At 40.3% G+C, this 22,634-nt stretch overlaps 1 protein-coding gene across 3 annotated transcripts in view; it reads right to left on the reverse strand.

Moving 5' to 3' along the window:
* Aig1 (androgen induced 1) overlaps positions 1-22,634 on the reverse strand; it is a 261,519-nt gene that overhangs the window by 177,532 nt on the left and 61,353 nt on the right. For all 3 annotated transcript variants that reach the window (XM_008829822.2, XM_029561961.1, XM_008829823.3), the window contains one exon: positions 1,603-1,704. In XM_008829822.2, coding sequence (XP_008828044.1) covers positions 1,603-1,704 — 102 coding nt within the window. The remainder of the gene's footprint in view (positions 1-1,602; positions 1,705-22,634) is intronic.

Raw genomic sequence — 22,634 nt, forward strand, 5'->3', positions numbered from 1 at the left:
TTATACTGAGTTAAATATTGTATAAGTGTATTAACTCAACTGTGAACCTAGAAACTTGCACCCACTTGTGAAAGAGATGTATTCTTGCTCTGGAGTGTGTTACTGAATATGTTAAAGCTGTAGTGAAATGCTTTGTCTAATCATGTAGATTAAAATTTTTTAAAAATGATTAAAAAATAATAATTCTTCAAAGCATAAGAATCTGCTCCTTAATAATTAGTAGATGTGAAAAATATTACCACTGAAATCTGCCTGACGACTTTATATCCATGCTCAGATGCCAAGGAGCTCAGAAAGTAACCGACTGTGACTAGTAATAATCAGATATATAGAGATTAGAAACGTATGTGTAAACATATTAGTGCTAATTGCATTAAAAATTAATTTTTGTGTATGAAACTGTGTATTTTAATAATGAAATGGGGATCTTTTTTAAAGGTTAAAACCTCATTTATTCTCAGTTTATACTGAGTACAATATTGTATAACTGTAATAATTCAACTGTAAACCTTCTTCTAAGTATGTGGTTATTAAATAATTTTTTTTAAAAAAAGGAATAGCTAACTTTGCCTAGTGGAGTTAGGGAATGCTACATAAAGATTACCGGGAGTCTGCCAGAGAACAAGAAGAAGGATTTAGGGGGGCAAAATTCCTACCTTATATGTTAGAAATTCCATCAACAGGTCAATTCTTCAGTATCTCTAACTAAAGATAGAAAATTCAATTGCCTGATACATGTCACTTTTGATGGGTTGGCTTCAAGACAGGATAGATTCAAATACCTCAATACAGTAATGTTTGTTAGTACACAGTGCTTTTCTGAAAATGTTCCACAAGTGGAAACAGAAGGGAAACTTGTTTTAGACCTACAACTCGTGATTTCTAGTTCTTCCTTCCCCTATAATTTCTATAATAGGCTGCCCTTTTCAACGGGAACATCCTGGGATTATTCTAAAAATTGCTGTAACTACGATGCAGGCTTTTTGTTAATAACAAAATTGTACTCAATTCTAGAAACTGAAAAGGAAGAGGACACAAAATTTCTTTGCAGAAAATGCAACCCTTAACTCTTGTAAAGTGATGAACAAACCATTCAAAGTGTTTGATTTGCAACAAATGAGGGTAACAGCACACAGCTAAAGGGCCAGAAAGAATTAGGTGGAAAAGAGGGAAAACATCTCAGGCAAAACACCCAGCAAGGGGGGACTTTGACAAGGCAAACAAGTCCATTGCTAAAGACACCTCAAATGTCTGTAATAGCTCTTGGAGGAAATGGCCTTTCCAATGGCTTTGAAGGTGGAGATGAGTGTAGGCTGTGAGGACAAGCTTCTAATGGCACAGAAATCATATTAATCCAGGAATGAGCTAGTTGTATGACAACACCATTGGCCCCACCTAAAACAGTGGATTTATCTACTACACAGCTTAGACAATGACAGCCCCATAGAAAGAAATTTCATTTACAACCAGTATTCTTCTCTCATTATAATCTTCCAAGATTTGACAGCTCTTTACATACATATGATACCAAGTCTAAATTCAAGAATATTCTTTAGCAGATTTTTGTTCAACCAGAGGAAGCTAGTTGTTTAATCCACTTACCATTCCGTGGTTTAGCCACCCTGGGATAAAGTTGTCAAGTAACTTCGGGTATATCATCTCTCTGTCATAAGCATAGATGGTCCAGAACACCGTAACAACGAACTGAAAGGGAAAAGAAACTTTCATTTCAAGTTCACCCTTTACAACACACAACTGGTTGGTTACCTATTTAAAGAACCCAAGGGAATTTAGAATCTGTGCTAAGACAGCAGTATCTCAATGAATGGCTAGGAAAAAAAAAAAAAGTGGTTTGAGCTTCCCTCTGTTAGTGGTGACCACTGGGTATCAGATTTCACTTTGGTCTTCAACTGTGTTCTCTGGGGCAGAGGAACCTGCTTTGAGGGAGAGGGAAGCTGCCTATTGTGAGGAAGTGTACCATCTCAGGGCTGACTGGGCCAGTCTGATCCCTCTTAAGAGAGTTTAAAAGTTCACTGATGAATATTTGGGGGTGGGTCTCACTCCCCACATTCAAAACAATGTGGAGCATGTCCCTTTTCCTGGATCCTGTCATGGGTTTAAATTACTGTTCACCTCCTCAAGTTTCCATCTCACCAGCAACAGCACTAAAGCTACTTCTTATCACATGTCCCCAAGTTACATCCCAAACAAATGTGTTAATTTATACAGTCTCAGTCAGGGCTTAGCTACACCCAGCAGTATGGTATATGGAGGGTAAAAAGGAAAGCCCTAATTGGCTTGGAAACTTTGAATTCATCTGGGTTCTAGAAATTTGTTTGGGCCCATTAACCACACACTCATCTGAAGAAAACCATAGGAGTATTTCACTTCTTAGCATTCTTCAAACTAAGTAAGAAGTTTAGATAAAAAGAAAGAAATGGCCCATGGTCTCAACCTCCAGCACAGAATTTAAAAGAAAAGGTGTATGTTTTTGTAATATATATATATTGAAAAAGGAAATAATCCCAGAAGGTGGGAACAATGTGTCTGTAGAGAAGATTACAGCTGGGTGAGGAAGAGCTGATCTTCCTAAAACAAGGGACTCTAGATGGGTTGACTAGACCTCACTGGATGGACTTGTACTGGGGAATGTCTGGAGACACTGACTTGACACAGTGGACCTTAATAAGGATGACAAGAGTATATGGGTTCCAGTACAGAAGCTATGGGATGGTGCCAGAGGGGACGGGGGTATAAAGAGTAAGATTGAGATATTTTGTATAAAATACACAAAATATTCGATAAAAAATTAATTTTTAAAAAAGAGTAAGGTCGCAAAAAGAAAATCCTAAAACATTGGAAAAATGTAAACTTTAATAGTTACAGGTTATCCATGCTCCTAAATTACATTAATGCAAGTAATAAATAACTTAATGTCACTTTCAATAAGATACTAGATTATACTTGGTAGCTCAAGACCAGAAATCAAAAAGATTCCAAAATTCTTTCTTAATCATATCTGTTACACAATCTTAGTGGGAATCTTCCTTGAAATCTCAAAAGTTGCAAACATTCACTCATTTATAAAATGCAATGACTAATCAATAAGTAGGCAACTCTAAGGCTACATTCATTGTTTTAGTAGCAAGTAGGCTCCTCAGTTATTTATTTTGCTTTGGGGCCAAAATTTTTTCACTATTGGCTTATAAATGTACAAGATTAAAACAAAAGAAAAAAAACTATTATTAGCTCAAGGTTAACTGCTAAAACTTTTCAAGTCCAATGAATAATGTTTTAATTGTCCATGATTTTGAATTATTCATCACTTTAGACCTCAAATGGACTGAATGTGCATGGGAACTGCATTCATAAAGTACATATTTGATAGCTGCTTTAAATTTTTATTATGTTACCTCTTAACATCTCTTTAAAGCGGGCCAGAATACAGATTATGGCATTTTTCATTCAGATATAAGAGAAATGAAGGTTTTCTTTTTGCATCGTTAGCATTTGTCTTCACATAACGTTACACATACATAAATGGAGTTTCACAATAACTGTTAACTTTGATCTCACTAATTTGGGTAATGATGGAGAGAGAATCTAAAAAGCAATTAGTTTGTCCCTTTTTTAATGAAGAATTAGCTAAGGAAATTTAAAAACTATCATGCTCTTATAAATACAGATGTATTGATGTATATGAATACATATGATCCTATAACAATGTAAAAAGCAGGCCAACTTCCTTTCCTGAATGATCTTCAAATTGGCAAACTAAACAGTTTGGTGAAGTAAGGTTCAGGCTGCAAGAAGGACACTGGGAGCAGGGAGGAAAGTGGAAGAAGACTACCTTGTGATAATGGGCAGGAGGGAAGATCGTAAGAAGCCTTAAAGGAAAACAGGAGGGTTTTTTAGTGGAGAAAGATAGACAGGGGATGCCTAATAAGCAAAACCTAGGAGAAGAACAGGGTTAGGATGAGGAGCCCAAAGCCTTTTCCCCTTCTCTAAGGTGTGACAGTTGAAGCTGGGCTGAGCACAGAATGGCAATGATTTGCGGCATTGTAGTGGATAATGTGTGAGGAGGTCAGTAGGAATATTTAAAAGGAAGACTGGCAGGAGTCAGGGATGGCTCTGCTGAGGTTTAATGACACACTTTCATAGTAGAATCAACCAAGATATTTCCCAACGTTGTTGTGAGGTTCCTGAGAAAGAATTCAGAAAGAGGATGCTGGGAGTTTCCTAGTGCTGTGGGGTACACAGCTGAGAAGATTGAAGATGAGAGTGTTACGAGAACTGGAAGAGTGTCCTTCAGTGACTGACCAGCCTTCCTTAGCTGTTACCTGGGAAGGGGCAATTGCCAGTAAGTTACATGAGATATCACAAAGAAGCCTACTAGTCAGACAGACACTCAATGAAAAACAGCCTTCCTATTTCCACTTTCTTCTCTCTGTATAGATTTGACAGCCGAGTAAGAAAAATCCAAATAGGGTTGATACTGTGCCTCAATTGCCAGATGCACTATCAGGTCCAAAATCCTGTCACTCTTAAACTTAGGCACATGCTTTACAGCCTGGATACTCAGTATGGTCCACAAAACAGCAGCATCCATATCACCTGAGATCTATCAGCTATGATGAGTCCCAGGTCTCACTCTGCAGTGATCTGATCCTTCAAGGGAGATCTCGAGGATGCTCTTGCTTTGATAGGCCCCTCAACCACCTTATGCCTCCGGAACCCCCATGGAATGAGGATAGTCCAGATTCATTGGTTTCTCTATTCAAAGCCTGCATGATTCCCTTTCTAAACCACACCCAGATAACTTTGATCATGGAATTCCCTGTCTTGACCCATATGAGTATATGCCAGGCTTCTTCCTCTGGTATGACTCCAAGGTAGTTTGTAATAAATAATTTGCTTTGATTGATGATGCCTTAGTTTCTTTTCTTGTTGCTGTGATAAAATACCCTAACAAAAGCAACTTAAAAAAGGGTTGATTTGGACTCACAGTTGGAGGGTACAATCCACTGTGCGTGTGTGTGTGTGGGGGGGGTCATAGCAGCAGGTCACACTGCATCCACAGCCAAGTACTCCTCCTCCCCAAGGTTCAGGGAGTATCAGGGAGAGAGGAGAAAAATATGAGAGCCAGAGGATGGGGAGGAGGGCTGTGAACGCTGTCTTCTGGACGTGGCATGGCTATTGCTCATAGGAAGTCATAGCGGCTGCGGGTACCCGCACAAGACCTCCACAAGACGAAGCCAGCTAAAATTCCAGCAAGGATGGGGAGAAGCGCCAGAGGCTGCACTTAAGAGTGGCCGTTGGTAGTAGATGGCTGCTGAAGGAGACACAGCCACTTTTCCACTGTAGGTTGCCCCCGTCCCAGTGGTGAATCCTACACTCATGTACATACCGGTAGCACAGCACCAATTGGACTTAGTGGGGCTGTTGTTTTTTTTAAAAAAGAAAAGACATGAGGTTAGATGAGAGATGGATTGGGAGGGGCCAAGGAAAGTTAAAGGGGAAAGGGAAAGGAAAATCTCATCTAAATTTACTTGGGTGGCACGTGCACGCGCACACACATACACATTTACTGTAAACGCTAATTTTTTCAGGTGGTTTTGTTGCATATCTTGAGATAATTATTAAAAGTTTTTCTCCTAGCCGGGCGAGGTGGCCCATGCCTTTAATCCCAGCACTCTGAGAGGCAGAGGCAGGCAGATCTCTGTGAGTTTGACACCAGCCTGGTCTCCATGCTGAATCCAAGACAGTTGGGGCTACAGGGAGCCCCTGTCTCAAAAAGACCAAAAAAAAAAAAAAAAAGGTTTTCTCCTATATTTTGTCAATACCATGACATATCGATTGATTTTGAATGTCAAACCAACATTTCATGGCTGGTTATCATGTATTATAATTTGCATGTGTATGCTGCTGGGTTCAACTTGCTGATATTTTGTTCAAATTTAATTCTTTCCCCATCTCTATTCATGGAGTATACTGATCTATAGTTTTATTTTTTCAAGATGTCTTCATCCCATTTTGGTAAAAGGATAATGAATGACCTCAAAAAAAGTGAGCTGGAAGAGTTTCTTCTTCTGTTTTCTAAAGGCCTTTGTGTGACACTAGTGTTATTTATTCTTTATCCAAGTGATAAATATATCTAGTAAAGCTATCCAGACTTATAATTATGAACTCATTTTACTTTACAAAAACAGGACTCTGTTTCTTTTCTTTTCTTACATTGATTTTGGTCATTTTTGCTTTCTGTGGGTTTATTATTTTTATTTAATGTCTATGAGTGTATTGCTTGCATGGATGTAAGTACAACTGTGTTGTGCAATGTTCCCAGGGGTCTACACTTTATCTAAGTTTGTGTGAGGTAGGGTGGGGAGAGGGATGTGCTGGGGATTCACCCAGGGCGTTGCACATGCCAAGGAAACATGCTGTTACTGAGCTACATCCTCATCTAAGTTTCTGAGTTTACAAAGTGGTTATATTATTCTACCATGGAAACTGGCAAATGTTATAAATCAGTTATTTCCCCAAGAGAGCTGACTGCTAAGCTTTTATAGCACTGCACTGTTGGGAGCTACTGTTCACACCGAGGGACCATTCCAGGCATCTCTGTGGCACTGGGGGGATCTTGATACTGAAGCTTTGATCAATATTTTGATCCCTATTTTATATTGAGGGAACTACACAGGTTATTTACAGTTAAGTGAGTTTCAAGAAAGTATGAGTCACTTTGGGAGTTGTAACACTAGAAGGAGGCATGGCTGAGTAATCAGTCTTCCAAAGAATTCTTCAGATATGAGCACAGCACAGATGGTGCCCTCTTGGCTTCCTGCACTGATATTCTCTTGACAGGTTGGTGATCAGCAAACCCCAAATAAGTTTGAACTCCACTACCAGGGCATGGATAGGAAACCAAAATAGTGTTTCATGAACAGGCTAAGTGACACTGGAATGTTCTGCTATCATAAACATGCTCCTTCTCTGGCAAGGACAAATGGCCAGCTCTCCCACACTGTACACCTGCTGCTTCTCAGCTGCCTGGACGAGAATGCTGTACTTGAACTGAGGGTGGAAGGGGCACAACCACTTTCCAGCTCTTCCGGCTTCACAACAAAATACCTGAGTGAAAGCATTCATGCGCCCTTAGAGTTACTGGAAATTGACACCAAACGAGAACCAGATGCTATGAAAGATGTGCATCTCTTGGAAAGAAGTTTCTCATATAAATTCTGAGATCAAAACTTCAGCTTTAGTCCACTTTTAAGAAGCTGTGCTGGTTAGGAATCCCGCCCCGCCCCCATACTCAAATGTAGTATAACCAATGAGCATGCAAATGATGTTGCAAAGAAATACGCCATGAAGAAGGCTAAAGAGCCATTTAGCTATACCTTGATTCATAGGAGCCATATAGCAAGATCTCAGATATACATTGTCAGAGGAAGGAAGAAAGGAGAAATGGAGGAGAGAGAAAGGAGAGAGGAAACAAATATTTCTTTTTAAACTTTTATTATTTTTATTTTATGTATATGAGTGTATTGCTTGCATGAATGTAAGTACAACTGTGTTGTGCAATGTCCCCAGGGGTCAGAAGAGAGTGTGGGATCCCCCGGAACTGGAATTAGGGACGGTTAATAGCTGCCATTTGGGTACTGGGAACTGAAACTGGTTCGTCTGCAAGAGCAGCTAGTGCTCTTAACCTCTGAGCCATTTCTCCAGTCCCAACAAATACATCTTTAATGTCTTCAGCTTGAACTTCAATGAGATATGATTCTATGAAATTGCTTTACCTTTTAATATGGTAGTATCTGGCTATCAAATAATAACATAAAATTCAAATTCTAATTTGGGGTCCGTTAGCTTCTTCCAATAGTTCTTCTTCGTGACTTGCTTTCCATGTCCACACTGCTGCTCAGAGGTAATCTTTGGAGGCTATTTGTGATTTTCCTTCCCAGACACGGGAAGCATGAGCCCAGGAATAAGATGCATGACCCAGCTTTGTCTCCAATGGCCCCACACACAGCGAAGGCTTCATTTGGACAGGGTCTGTGTCCTCCCCATTTTCAGATGTGAAGATTCTGAGTTCCTGAGTCATGCCCTTGGCCTTCTTTCCCTCAAACCCGCACCCAAATTTCGAAATGTAGCATGAAGCATAGGCCCTTTAAGATATCATAGAGTACAGTAAGCTTCTAACGTCCATTCCTAAAAGTCCAATATAGAATTTCTTCCTTTATAATTATGAGTCTATTAATAATACTTTTACTCTATGCACTCAGCCCAAATGATTTTAAAACCAATATCTCTAAAATCAGTAAGTTTCTAAAGTGTAAGCTGACTGAGCCATGTGAGAATAAAAACCCAAGTTCTAAGGCACCCATATGGTTGGTTCCTGCCTTCCTTTCTAACCTCAGCTGTGCTCCCTCCACTCCAACTGGCAATATGATTGTTCCTAAAAACCATTAATCTCTTTCCTGCTTCAGGGACCATCCCCTCTTCTATTCTCCATCAGGAATGCTGTCCCCCATTTTCCTTTGGCTGGATTCCTTGTTCCCCTTAATTGCACCTTTACAGGGACTCTCCAGGTCTCACCCCACTGTGTTAACATTTCCTATCACACACCCCAATAGATAACAGACTCTGGTTTTCTGTGGTTGCCTGGGTATTCACTGTGTGTCTCCTCTATGAGAAGGGCGGCGTCAGAGAGCAGGAACCCCGTCTTGTTTATTGATTGTTCCCCATTACCAGGCACACTACAGGTATGCAATACAAACTTTCAGAAATAAACTAATAAAGTATGACTGTTGTCCCTGTATGGGTCATATGTCACATCTCCCAAAAGATCAAATTCCTTTTTATCTCCTTCAATTTTCTTCCTGTTGACCTAAAATTTCTCCTTTATGTTCTCCATGAAGTTTTTATTCTCTAGTGTGCAAACAAGAGAACATCCTCTCTCCAGGTTCTGCTCACAATGCAGCCTCTGTCAGACCTTCACCTGCTTAAGACCACTACAGGAATTCCTTCTAGATCAAGAAGGAAGACTAAGAGTTTTCTTTCTGGAAGTCAACCAAGACTAAGAGACTGAGTGAGAAACAGAAATGAAACTGATAAAAGGGGGAATAATCTAACTCATAATCTAAACATCAGTCTTTAAGAAGGCTGCCTGCCAATCATTTGGAAAGATGAGGGCAGGGAGAGCTCAGGGGGAAGAAACAAGATCTCACCACTTCCTGGCTGAGTAAGCAGTACAGAAAGCACTTGGAGGTGGCACCCCCTGAGGAGCATTAAATGACCTTGGCTGGGAACATGAGGTCTCCATGCATGAGAATGCTGGAAAAGTGCTCTGAACCATGCTTGGCTTCAGGTGTCGCAGATGACGATGTTAATCTAAATGTGGGAACAGGCCAGCACGTCTTCTCTGCAGCAGCAGAGGTGGGCATGTTAAGGTCAATGAGAAAGATTGGTGATAACAAGCATGAACCTGCGGCCCATATTCACCTGATGAACAAGATACATGCCATCATATAAGAGGGCTGTGATAAAAATGAGTCAGGGAAAAAATCAGCTGAGTGCAGAAGAGCCTTTCTCCAGAACAGCATAGTAGAAAACCAGTAGAAATCTAGCTCCCTAGCACAGATCCCCCAGCCTGTCTCCAGGGCTATTCCTTCAGAAATATCTGCTCAGGAAGAGCAAACCAATCTAAGGATGGATAACCAATAGAAGAGAAATAATTTGGAATGTATTCAGAGATGCTGCAATTGAGAGAGAGAGAGAGAGAGAGAGAGAGAGAGAGAGAGAGCGCTAACAAGACAATACCAAACAGAAAAATTATGTCAGAAGAGGAACAGTTAACGAACAAATAATTCTCCATAAAGAAAAGAGGCCAAAGAAAGAAGAAAAGTGAAAGTTAGGAGGAGACATCTTTTCAAAAGAGAATAAAAGTGAGTGGAGACAGACGGTTTAAGAAATAAATAAAATATAAAACTGGAAGCCATTTTAGAAGCAGGAAAAGGAAGAGATGCCTTTGGTATAGACAGTAGGGGTTAGCTTTCTGTATGAGTCTGAACTAGAGACAGTGTTTTTTTAAATTCTGCTTTGAAACTAGGCTTTAAATAAGTGATTTAAAATGTATCTTTAAATGTATGGCTCTACACAGAAGCAGAGAAAAGAAGCCATTAGGAGCCAATAAAACACACAGAAGGAAGAGACATTCTTTAAAAGCCATTTAAAATACCAGAATAGTATCAAATACAGAAACTGGGAAGCCAGGGAAATGAATGCCAATATCAGAATGAGAATACTCTGTGGAGTGTGGCTGGTGAGGTAGACCAGAAGGCCCTGGACTCATGCAACGTGGTGGACAGGCATTGAACTTGGGAGCCCAGCCCACAGAGAAGCTGTACCTTCAGTGAAAGGCAAGACTAGAAAAAGTTCTCTTGAGCAGCGTAGATAAACTGATCTCTATTCATAAATGTGAACAGTTTTTAATAAAAATAATGAATTTCATAGACCTTTTTTGGCACTGAGAAAATTATTTTGTCCCCCATATCTTTATGTTAGTGAAAGCTAAGTATAGTAATTAATCAAGGTCTGCAAAATCTGAAAATAAATGTTATAATTATGCCAATAACTAGTGGATACTGTGGTGCTTGTCCTAGTTCTCATCATCAGGGCTGATGTATCCAACTTACTGTTAATTGCTGGCAGGTCTGGGCTATAAAACTCACTGGGAGTTATCCTAAGTCACAGGGACTGCCTTGCCCAAGTCATGCTCCTTCCTTGGGGGCAGGTCAGATCCAGTGACAAGCTGGTGAAAGAATACAAGATTCAGCCCTGATCTGTGAGATCCAGACAACACTGAAGGCTCACTTTAGCTGTTACACTTTGGATCTATGAGTCCACAGAAGTTCATATACTAAAGGCTTAGTCCCCAGTGTAACAGTGTTCAAAGGTGATTGATTGGATCATGACCTTGACAATGAACTAATCCATTTATGGATCCAGTAATGAGCTACTGGGAGTTGATAGAAACTTTAGGAGTTGAGGTCTAGACAGCAAGCTATTGGGGGGTGTGTCCCTGAAGTATACATTTTTGTCCCATGCTTTTCCTTCTGCTTCCTCATGAGGTGAACAGTTCACTCTACCACATGCTCCTCATTATGATATTCTGCCTTAACACAGGCCTAGAAACAAAGACCAAGTGACCATGATGTGAAACCACTGAAACAAAATTAATCTTTCCCAACCTTTAAGTTGATCTTCCGAAGTATTCTTTCACAGCAACAGGACTGGACTAACACTATAGAACTGGAGCCTTCAGTCTGCCCAGTTGAGGACAATGCCATGCAGACATAACAGAGGTATTTGTTTTGTTCTGTTTTGTCTTTTTGAGACAGGGTCTCCCTATAGCCTCAGCTGGCCTAGAATTTGCTATGTAGACCAGGCTGGTCTTGAACTCACAGAGATCTGCCTGCCTTTGCCTCCTGAGTACTGGAAGTAAAGGTGTGCACCACCACACCTGGCCTATGACTGACATTATTTGTAACCATGAATATTTGGAATGAATAGGTAACTCAAATAAATATGTAAAAAGTAAACATTATTTGCAATTTCAATTTTCACGAATAATCATTGTGAAAGGAGGGTTATATATTTCAAGATCTTTTACTATGCATGTAAAATATACACCATTTGTTGCCCTACATCTAGTCTCATGCAACTGGAGATAGTCTATTTTTTTAAGAGCTTCATAGCATCTTACTGATCATGTACCATATTTTATGGAAGAACTCACTAACAGATACCTGCATTCTTTGCAATGTTCCAGTTTCTGAGAATGCTGCAGTGGATGTGACCTGTGTCTGAGTACCTCAGAGGAATGAAACTAGGAGAGAATCTCCTGGGCCGGAGATTCACACTGACCATTGAGCCCTGTTTCACAGCGGTCCTTTGCTAACCTCTGTGTCCAGGTCCCACCACATTTACTCAAATTCCAGGCTATATATTCTCCCCACTTTCAACAACTGTGTGAGCTTCTTAGCCAGATCTACCAGCTTCAGTTTTCATTTAGCCCTATGTTTTGTTTTGGCCTCACAGTTAACTTTGAAGAACTCCTTAAAGACTTCCTACGGCTCTTCTTGTTCCAGAACAGAATCAAAATTGTCTTTGTAAATTGACCCCAAAGTCTCCCTTCAGTTCCTCAAAGTCCTTTCTAGGTACCTCATACACTAGATTACAACTGTATCCCAAATTCATACACTTCTAAATGTTCGCTTCTGTATGTGTGTGTGTGTGTGTGTGTGTGTGTGTGTTATAACTATAGTTTGCAATTCATTAATAACAAAGCTTTGAGATTCCATCTCCCCACAGTCAAAATAGCTATTAAGAAAACAAATGACAGCAAATGCTGGCAGGGGTGGGGAAAATGGAACATTTATTCACTGCTGGTGGGAGGGCGAACTGGTGTGGCCACTATGGAAATCAGTATGGAGGGTCCTCAAAAACTGAACAATAGAACTACCATATGACCCAGCGAGATCATTCTTAGATGCATACCTGAAGGACTCTAATTCACCACACCACAGAGAAATTTGCACATCCATGCTTATTGCTGTACGGTTCACATTAGCCAGGAAAAGGAACCAGCCTACATGTCCATCATAGATGATTTTTAAAGTGTGTACATATACACAATGGAATTTTATGTAGCCAAAAAGAAAAAAAGAAGTCACCACATTTGCGAGAAAATGAAAGGAACTGAAACTCATCACGTTGTGGGAAATAAGCCAGACACATAGATAAATACATTTCTCTTACATGTGGAATCTAGTTTAAAATTTTATATCATTGTGTGTAAATATACATATGTGTATTTATATTTCTTGTGTGTGTTTATGCCATGAAACTAGAAAGGGGATCATGAGAGGGAAGGAAGAGATCATAAGAGAGGCAGCAAAAAAAAAAAGAATAGTAATGGAATACATTTGATAAGAAAGCAGAAGGGGAACTATCTGGGGAAAGGGAGGGAGCCAGACAAATGGGTCCATGGGATGCAGGAAGGCAGTGAGGGGAAGGACGGGAAACAACATGTAATGACATACATGTATGAAGATGCTAAAGAAGAAACCCACTTCTTCATACTAACCCAGAAATTTATTTTTAAAAATACTTTGAGGAGCTGGAGAGATGGCTCAGCGGTTTAGAGCACCGACTACTCTTGTAGAGGACCCGGGCTCGATTCCCAGCACCCACATGGCAGCTACAAATCGTCCTTACCTCCAGTTCCAGGGGAATCCGAAGCCCTCTTCTGACCTCAGTGGCATTGCACGGCATGGGTGCACTCACATACATGCAGGCAGTACACTCATACACATAAAATCAAATAAAAAAATAATTAAAATATTTTAAAAAATACTTTGAAAATCTAAGTATACTTGTATCATTCGTTGTACATTTGTTTTCCACCCCAGTATTCGTGGCAGAACTTCCTGGTTCCTCTGGCTGCTTGAGCGCTCCTTCTTCAACCTCAAGCATACAGCTTCCTAGGCTTCAAATTCCTCCCACATCCCACTGTGCTCTCACTTACTACCCAAGGGGCAGGAGGAGCTAAATTCCATATCCTGTAAGAAGCCTCTGCTCCATCATTCCAGCTAGACCCGTTTCTTTGCATTTCTGCCCGCAGTGTAGCACCCTTTTTAGTATTTTGGAGGATCAAAATGCTGAACACAATTATGATGAAATACTTGACTGTGTTTCTTCCTGGCAGAATTGTAAGCTCAGGGAGGGCAAAGTCCAGCCTGTCTGTCCCTTGTTTTATTACCAAGCTATCTTGTTGGTGATTTATATTTTTATTTTTAAGCTGCATTTCAAAATAGTTTGAGAAGTTGAGAAACAACCCAGGGTATTCCTGGGCATCCTTCATCCAATTTTTCTCTAACTTCTTTCATAGCACGGTGCATTTCCAAACTTGAAGATGGACACTGTTGTATAGTTGCTAAACTAAAGATTATCTACAGATTTAAAAATATTTCTATTTACTTGTGTATGAGTATATTGTCTGCATGTGTGTAAGTGCATCCTTGTCATGCAGTGTTCAGGGAGGTCAGAAGACCATGTTGGATCGCTTGCTTTGAACTGGAATGAAGGACAGTTGTTAGCTGCCATGTGGGTGCTGGGAATCGAACCCGGGTCCTCTGCAAGAGCAGTCAATGCTCTTAACCACTGAGCCATCTCTCCAGCCCCAGGCCTTACCAGTTTTAACATGCACTCAATTTGGGAGATGGTAGGGTACGCTGTACTATGAAATTTCATCACTGTACCTATTTGTGTAGCAACCACCATGACCCTGACACAGAAGAGCTTCATTGCCACAAATAATTCCTATATCAACTCTGGGCAGCCCACCCTCCCTGCAATCCTAGCATCTGACAATCTCTGACTTGTTCTCCATCATGACAATTTTGTTTCATTTTGAGATCACTTTATAAAGGAGATCTTTCTCTGGGCTTTATTAAGGCTGGCTTACATTTGTACAGTCTCTATAGGATAGGGACCAGAAACTTCACAAGCAAGATTTTCTTCCAGCATGACAATTACCTTGAAGTAAACACCTCAAGCAATGGATGCTATTGTGTTTCTGATTTTACAGATAAAGAAACAGAATTAGAGAAATTAAGTTACTTTCCCAGTGTCAAAGTAAGTAACCAAGCCATAACATAAGGCCCAGAATCAACACTTATAAACTCTTTAAAGACTTTATGGCACATAGTGTGTGCTAGATATTTCAGATAGATTAATAACTGGATGTGTGAAGAAATTAGATGTCAGGGACTTTCAGAGAAAATTCAGAGTCCTTTAGAAAAGCCTGTATTTACCAGGGACACAAAAGAATTTCAGGTGAGTGACTACAGCCAAGAACACACACACACACACACACACACACACACACACACAAATCACCAAGTTGGTGCTCTAGATCAAACACTACACAGGAGGTCTGAAGACAGCAGATTAAACTGTGAGACAAGCAGTGAAAATCCATTCTTGTCTTGAAAATAATGAGCCTATTAGCAAAATGTGAAGTTTCTCAACAAACATTTGACTATGTGCACTCCTCCTAGAAAATTCATGTCCACAGGACAAAGAAGCAATACTGACTTAGAACATTTGCTTCTTCTGACTGATACCCAAATCTTGTCTTGCACCTTGGGCCTAGCCTACATATCTAAAGTCAAATGCAAGTCACTTTCTAGAATGCTGGTGTGCATGGATGTGTCCTGCTATGGTTTGGATCTGGCTTGTCCCCAACAAAACCCATGTGAGGCTTATTCCCCAATGCAACCATTGTAAGAGGTTTGGGGGCCTTTAAGAAGGGGTAAGACTTTTCTTGTGGGTTCAGCGTTCACAGATTGGTATGACAGTTCTTCTTGATTGCCAACTTGATCAGATTTAGAAGCACCTCAGAGGCAAACCTCTGAATGTGTTGGTGAAGGTATTTCCAGAGAGGAAGGACCTTTCCTGAATGTGGATGGCACCATCCCATGGGGTCTTAGACTTAATAAAAAAGAAGAAAGCAAGTTAAATATCTCTCCCTCTGTCTCTCTGTCTGTCTCTGTCTGTCTCTCTCTCTCTCACACAAACTTTGTCAAGTATTTTAACACAGCAATGAGAACAGTAACTAATATCAATGGTTTGAGGAATTCCAGTACATTCCCTGGTCCTCAGAGTACGCATGCTCTTCCACGCACACCCTGCTTTCTCTTTCCTCTTTTCTGCTACAAATTGAATCTCCCAGAAATCCTTACCAGAAGCCAAGCAAATGTTAGTGCCACGAATGCTCCTGGACTTCCACAACCATGAGCTAAACAAACCTCTCTCTTTACACAGCATGCAGCCTCAGCACTTGTTCTGTCAACACAAAGCAGACTAAGATAGGCCCCTCTGACAAGTTGGGTCTCTGGACTCATGGACAGTACCAGTGTCTGAGAGCTCAGTAATCAGACTGCAGTTCTCTGGCTTGATTTCTTCTCTGTCTCAGGCATCCCTGCCTGCTTGGCTCATCTCTGACTGAAACACGAGAATGGGAGGTTTATGTCTCCTTTCACGCTGACAAGACCCAGATTGCCTAAGGTTGGCTTCTGGTGGTGGCAGTCTTCTCTGGTGAAGAGTGATTCTTGAAGGTGTGTTACAGTGCCTAGAAAGCACCTTGGCAGAGGTGTGTCCTGAGCTGGCATGTGTTGTCAAAGGGTAAATTGTGAAGAACATAAAGCTATGAGGGAACTTGGGGTATATTCCATGATGCAGCCATCCATCAGGCCCCAGAAATGGGGGCAATGACATTTGAAGTTACTACTGATATGGACACAAATCAGAGGCAATTGTGATTCAGGTGGAAAATACAATAGAATGAAAAGGGCAGTTAGATACTCTGGAAAGACAGATGGCAATGTAGCTGGATTCACAAGGACAATGCAAACAGTTAATTTCCATTGACTCACCGTGGTTTACTTCATTCCTAGTATAGCCAGCGCAACTATTTCTTGGAAAGGGTCTTAAAGTTAAGACAATTTCCATTACTGAGTTGCTGACATAGGAGGTATAGTTGGAGGCAGGAATAAACCTATCCTCAACATCCTCCACACAGTGAGAGTCAAGGCCTTAACCATCTGACTGCGTGAGGTAATAAACATTGAGGTAACCTTCCAAGTAGTGAGGAATAACCTGTGTTAGAAGATATAGCTGCTCCCGACTGTGATTAGACTGTCAGGGACCAAGGCAATCAACCTCAACCCCGAGAACTTCCATGTCACTGCAGTTCACTTGTTGGGAGGCTCTGCCCTCAAGAATCTATTGCACCTGTGCTTTCAGAGCCAAATACAAGAATGTTCAGAGCAGTGCTACCCATACCGGGCAGAAAACTGGAAACATGTCCAATGTCTATCAAGAGTAGCATAAATAAGCAAGTTTCCCTGATGAAAATTCGAGCTAGGTAAGATTTTTAGGAAAAGCAATGAGGCTTTTTATTTTTATATTCTCTAAAGTTTAGTCTTCAAGTTCTGTAAGCCCAAACTTTGAGTAGGAAATAAAATGTGTATCTATACCCTCCAAAGTTCCTAAGTGATTCAAGTTGGAAATTGTTGGTGAGGAAGCAGTGCTATACGTAAGCGTGCCATGCTATGGCTGTGAAGGCCAGAAGAACTGGAGTTATGGATGGTTGTTAGCCACCATGTGGGTACTGGGAACCAAACTACATTCCTCTTCCATTGTAGCCAGTGCTCTTAACCACTGAGCCACCTCTCCAGCCCCTCTTACCATATTTGAATATTTTCTTCAAACTTCAATTCTGATGGTTTTCACAAAACATAACTATTTCATGACTTTTGATGGCACTACCACATCCTTGGAATTGCAAGAACCTGTACTCTCTTACCTTCTGAAGGAGTGTTTGCAAGGGGGCCACACCATATCTACCACACTAGAAGAGGTCATCATCTAGCATGCCAGTCTCTGTAATGTGAGGCCATTGTTTTAGGCAAAAAGAAGGAACATTCTTTGACTTCTTGTCGTATACAATATAATGTTTCCATCTCTGTTCTTCAAAAATAACTCAAGGGAGTTTGGTTTTATTGAGCTTATCCTTCATGTTAGAAAATCAAAATCTTTATAGCATATTATGTTTGCACTAGAAAACTTGGATCCAGAATTAAAACTCAAGTATGTCTTATTTATAACTGTGTGTGTGCATGTATGTGTGTGTGTGTGTGTGTGTGTGTGTGTGTACACCTTGGCACACATCTGGAGATCCAGAGGACAACATTGTAGAGTTGATTCTCCACCTTTATGAGGGCTCCAGGGATTGAACTCAAGTCACCAGGCTTGCTTTAACTGCTGAGCAATCCTGCCAGCCCCAATTTATATTCTTTTCATAACATCTGGTTGCCTTATGTCTTGTCATTTTAGCATCATGGATCTAATAACTGATCTTTTCATAAATTCAAAGCTAGATTCATTTTAAATTGAATTCCTCATCAAAATAAATGAAGTAAATTTTCTAGTCTCTATCAAGTGACAGTAAACAAAATAATTAAGCTGATATCCATAAAGCCCATGAGGACATTCTTATGTTTGAGAACCACTGCCAATCAATTAGCATTATGTACACAACTTATTTTCTAAATTAACCTGTAGACCCTTTGCCCCCTCATAAAAATCACTGAATAATGAATGAAACTCCTGCTGTTTCTATCTTGATCTTTATTTTTAGTAAAGGTGGGGAGAGGGCTATGATCTACTTATATATATACAATAACCTTAATATGAATATCTAAAAGAGAGCCTTAAGTCCATAGGAAAGACAGCTAGCTAGCTACAACTTAATTTAAAGTTGTCATCTGAGAATAACATTAAGAATCTAATTCATACACTATAATAAAAAATAATGGATTAATTAGATTACCCTTTTTCAGAGGTACCCACCATTAGATGAATACATGTCAATGAGAGCTCATGTTGAGTGATTTGAGGAAAGCATTAGTGTGAAAGCATTCTAACACTGGAGGACAAAGGCTGGTCAAATGAAGCACAGCCTTTCAAGAAAGAGAGGGTATCAGGAGAAAGGTGACCATAGTAGAGAGAAGGTTTTAGGTATGAAAGAGCAAAGTGTGCATACAGCTTTGCATAGATCATGGATCATCTGGTCATTGCCCAAGAGAGCATTTCAGTCTACCTACAAAGCCAATCCCTACAGTAGAAACGGATGCACCCAACTCTGTTAATTTGATCACCTGCCACTAATATCATCCAACTGCTACAGCTTGCCTTGATTTCAGGTTCACCTAGAAACTTTCTGACTTCTTCAAAGTTGCCTTGCCTGTAGGAAGAGCTTAGATACTCCTGAGTATTTTTTTTTCTCATTGAGAATTATAAATCTTTCTGGTTTAAAATTTAGTCTACTGATTGACATGCATTCATTTTTGAAAGATTATTTTGGTCCTGGATCATAAGACATTTAAGCACTGACCCAAGATGCCAGAGAACCCAGAAGTGCCTTCCTCGCTGCCTCTGAACTGTTATGGTGATGGGAGGGGGTGATGGGGGGGATGTATTTCTGTATTTTGTTCATCCTAGATTACACGCATAAACCACTAGGAAAATATGTTGTGCATAACCATGTTCAATGGCAAGCTATGCACATAGTTCACAATGAGGAAAGAGCTTTGGAGACAGTAGTACATATGTTTCATATTTTTATATCAACAACACATCAAGGCTCCTTCTGTTTTCTTCTGTCAACAATATGCCTTCTATTTTATAGCACAAACCATCTCCAAGTAGGGGCATATTTGAAAATATGCTTATTTCTCAAACTTAAATAATTGTATGAGGGCATTTCTGTGGGGTGGGGTTTCCTTATCAAAGTAATATATGCTTACTGTAGAAATTCACATGGTCTTGTTTTTGACTATTAAATTTTTTGGTGATGATCTCTGCTATAGGCAAAATGGAAGGAATCAGCAACCAAAATGGCTCAAAGATGCATCTGTGTATCCTAAGTGACAGCAATCTGCCTGACAGCACTTCAGGAATTCTTTTTGTGTTTCTGCATCTGAATTCCTTGTCATCTGCTTAAGCCTCCTCATGAACTGCTGACCTATTACGGATTGTTTAGTTTTGTTTTTTTGGTAGCACAAGAACCCTTCTGCTCCATAGAGGGACAAGAGACAGCACTCACTGATTACTTGAGGATCAGCAGTTCAGGAAGGCACCAAGATGGGAAAAACATCTGTTTTGATGTTGATCTGTAAAAAGACTCAGGGAACTTGCAGAAACCAATTCGTATGGGTGCTAATTTTTTTTCTCTAGAGTATTTCCTTCTTTCTCTTTCCTTACTACCTGTATTAGTTACTTTTCTGTTGCTGTGATAAAATACCATGACCAACAGCAACTTAAAGAAGAAAGGAGTTATTTTGGCTTTTGAGTTCCAGAGGGATAGGATCCATCCTGGTGGGACTGGAATGGTGGCAGGAGTGTGAGGTCAACCTAGCAATCGGGAAGCAGAGACAGAGACCAGGAAGTGGGGGCAGGTTATAAAACCTCAAGGCCCACCCCCCAGTGATGTACTTCCACAGCAAGGCTCCACCTCCCATAGATTCTATGACTTTCTCAAACACTGCCATCAACTGAGGACCAAGTATTCAAATACATGAGTCTATGGAGGACATTTCTCATTCAAATCACCACTGTCCTTTTTGCTTAAGGCTTTTCAGGCACAAACACCATCCATCACACATTGCTAGCCAGGTCCAGCCTAGGAGGTGTGAGAAGCAGTTGCCTTGGCCTGGATGGATAGCAGCAGTTTTCACTTCCAGTATCACAATCCAAAGAAACAAGTGACTTTCTGTTGCCTAATGCCTCTGGGTTATGTGGCATCGCTTTACAGAGGCAGTAAAATCACACGATATTGGTTAACATAGTGCTGGAGCCTGGCACTCAATATGGGTTAGTTGAATGTGTCAGGAAGTCTAAAAGAAGTTTCTGCCCACCCCAGTTTTCCTCAGTTAGTGGAATAAAAAGGATAAGAAAGTTCCTATGTTTCTCTTTCAACACGAAATAAAAGGCACTTACCTAAATAGGCAAGATTACTTTCGGGAGTCCTTTGCTCAATGACACTATGGCCTACAATGCTGAAATATTTTTGTTTGATCAACTGATGTGAATGACGCCACCTCAAATCCTTCTTGAAAATAGTTTGATGAACATGACAAATTTACCAAGAGCAGATTTGATGGCAAACTCACTCTTGAGAAATAAGAAAAAAAGGCTTTTGGGAATTCATAGTAAAATATTTTCCTGACTAGGCATAATTCACTTGTTAGAACACGGCATCTAGGCGGGGTGTATGAAAACACTAAACAGTTTGTGCCCAAAAAGTAGTTTTATAATTGTGTAGATACAAATTGTACCTTTTCAGAAACTCACAGACTGTTTATACATGATACTGGATACACCTAGCAAATTTTTTAAAATGTAGCTAATTGTAACTGATAATTTTTTCTTTTTTTTGTCTTTTTGAGACAGAGTCTCCCTGTAGCCCAAGCTGGTCTGGAACTCACTATGTAGACCAGGCTGGCGTTGAACTCACAGAGAGCCACCTGACTCTGCCTCCCAAGTGCTAGGATTAAAGGTGTGTGCTACCACACCCGGCTGATAAAAACTTATTTTAACATATTAGAAACAAGCAAGTTGGTAAACAGGTGGTACTTAAGTCTGTATGTGATTACTGAAATAAGACAAGGTGGAAAAAAACTTCTTATCAAAATGTGTACTTTGCAAGCTATCCTGTAAAACTGCATAAAACCATAAGCTCTCAAGTATGAAACCATCTATCAAGGGGCAGCAACAAAAAGTGCATATGGGTCTGGAGAGATGGCTCAGCAGTGGGGAGCACTGGCCACTCTTCCAGAAGACTCAGCTTCAATATCCAGCACCCATATGCTGGCTAACCATTGTCAGCATAACTCCAGTTCCAGGGGGTCTGAGGGCATTGCATGACACAGGTGCACTTACATACATACAGGCAAAACACTCATACACCTAAAATAAAAATTAATTTTTAAAAAATTTAAAGTGTACATAAAAGCCTCAGAAAAACAAACAAAACAGGCAAAATAGTGATCTATGCTCCAGATTCTTCAGATTCCCTTTCTTTATTCTGATACAGTCTCCAAATTAGAAATGTTAGCCAGCTTGGGTTTTATGTGAGTAGCTAAAACTGGTGACAAGGCTGAGAAGCAAGGCGAGGCCAGCTTGTTAGAAAGTTTAGTTTTTAAGAGCAAGCACTCCTCTCCATGAAATGTTGAGGTTCAACTCCGGCTTACTTAGCAGCACATTACTAGCCATGTGACCGACTTGGAGCAGACAAACTGTAAAATGGCTACTCACCCTGTCTGCCAAATAAGGCAAGACAGGGCTAGGAGGGGCCCATGACTTGCTGAGGAAAGCCCCCAGCACAGTACCTGGCCTAGAGCAAGCACACAGAAGCTGGGAGCTAGCTCTTAGGTTGTCTGCAGATGTTGCCATGGTGGGAAAGGAGGCGCTGGAACCTTAGGAAGGACAACTCAAGTGCTGGTTTACAGGATGAAGGCTGATACCAGAGGCAACAGCAAAGGCCTCTGGGTCTGTGATGTGCTCTCTAGAACTCTGAGGTAATGGGGTCAGGGTTGCAGTCAGCTTTTCTGGATATTAAAACATGCATGTTACTGTTTCAATACATCTGAGGCTGCTTTCCTTTGTTGAGCCAATGCTAAGTTTTTTTTAGAAGACACATCTCATTACAGCTTCAACATAATAACAATTCCCAGAGCAAAGATACATTTCTTTCAAAAGTGGCTATAAAATTTTTAGGTTCACTGTTGAATTAATACAGTTATACAATATTGAGCTCAGTATAAACCCTGTAAGACATAAAATTAAATGAAGTTTTAACCCTTAGAAAAGGTCTCCATTTCATCTCCATTTCATTTTAAAATACTGTTCTTACAGAAAGACTCATTGTTTTTGCTAATAACACTTAAATGTTGGCGCATGCGTCTCTTATCTGTATGTATCTGATTATTACTAGTCATGGTCAGTTG

Source organism: Nannospalax galili, unplaced genomic scaffold (assembly GCF_000622305.1).
Source record: "Nannospalax galili isolate Female #2095 unplaced genomic scaffold, S.galili_v1.0 scaffold154, whole genome shotgun sequence".
Taxonomy (NCBI): Eukaryota; Metazoa; Chordata; class Mammalia; order Rodentia; family Spalacidae; genus Nannospalax; species Nannospalax galili.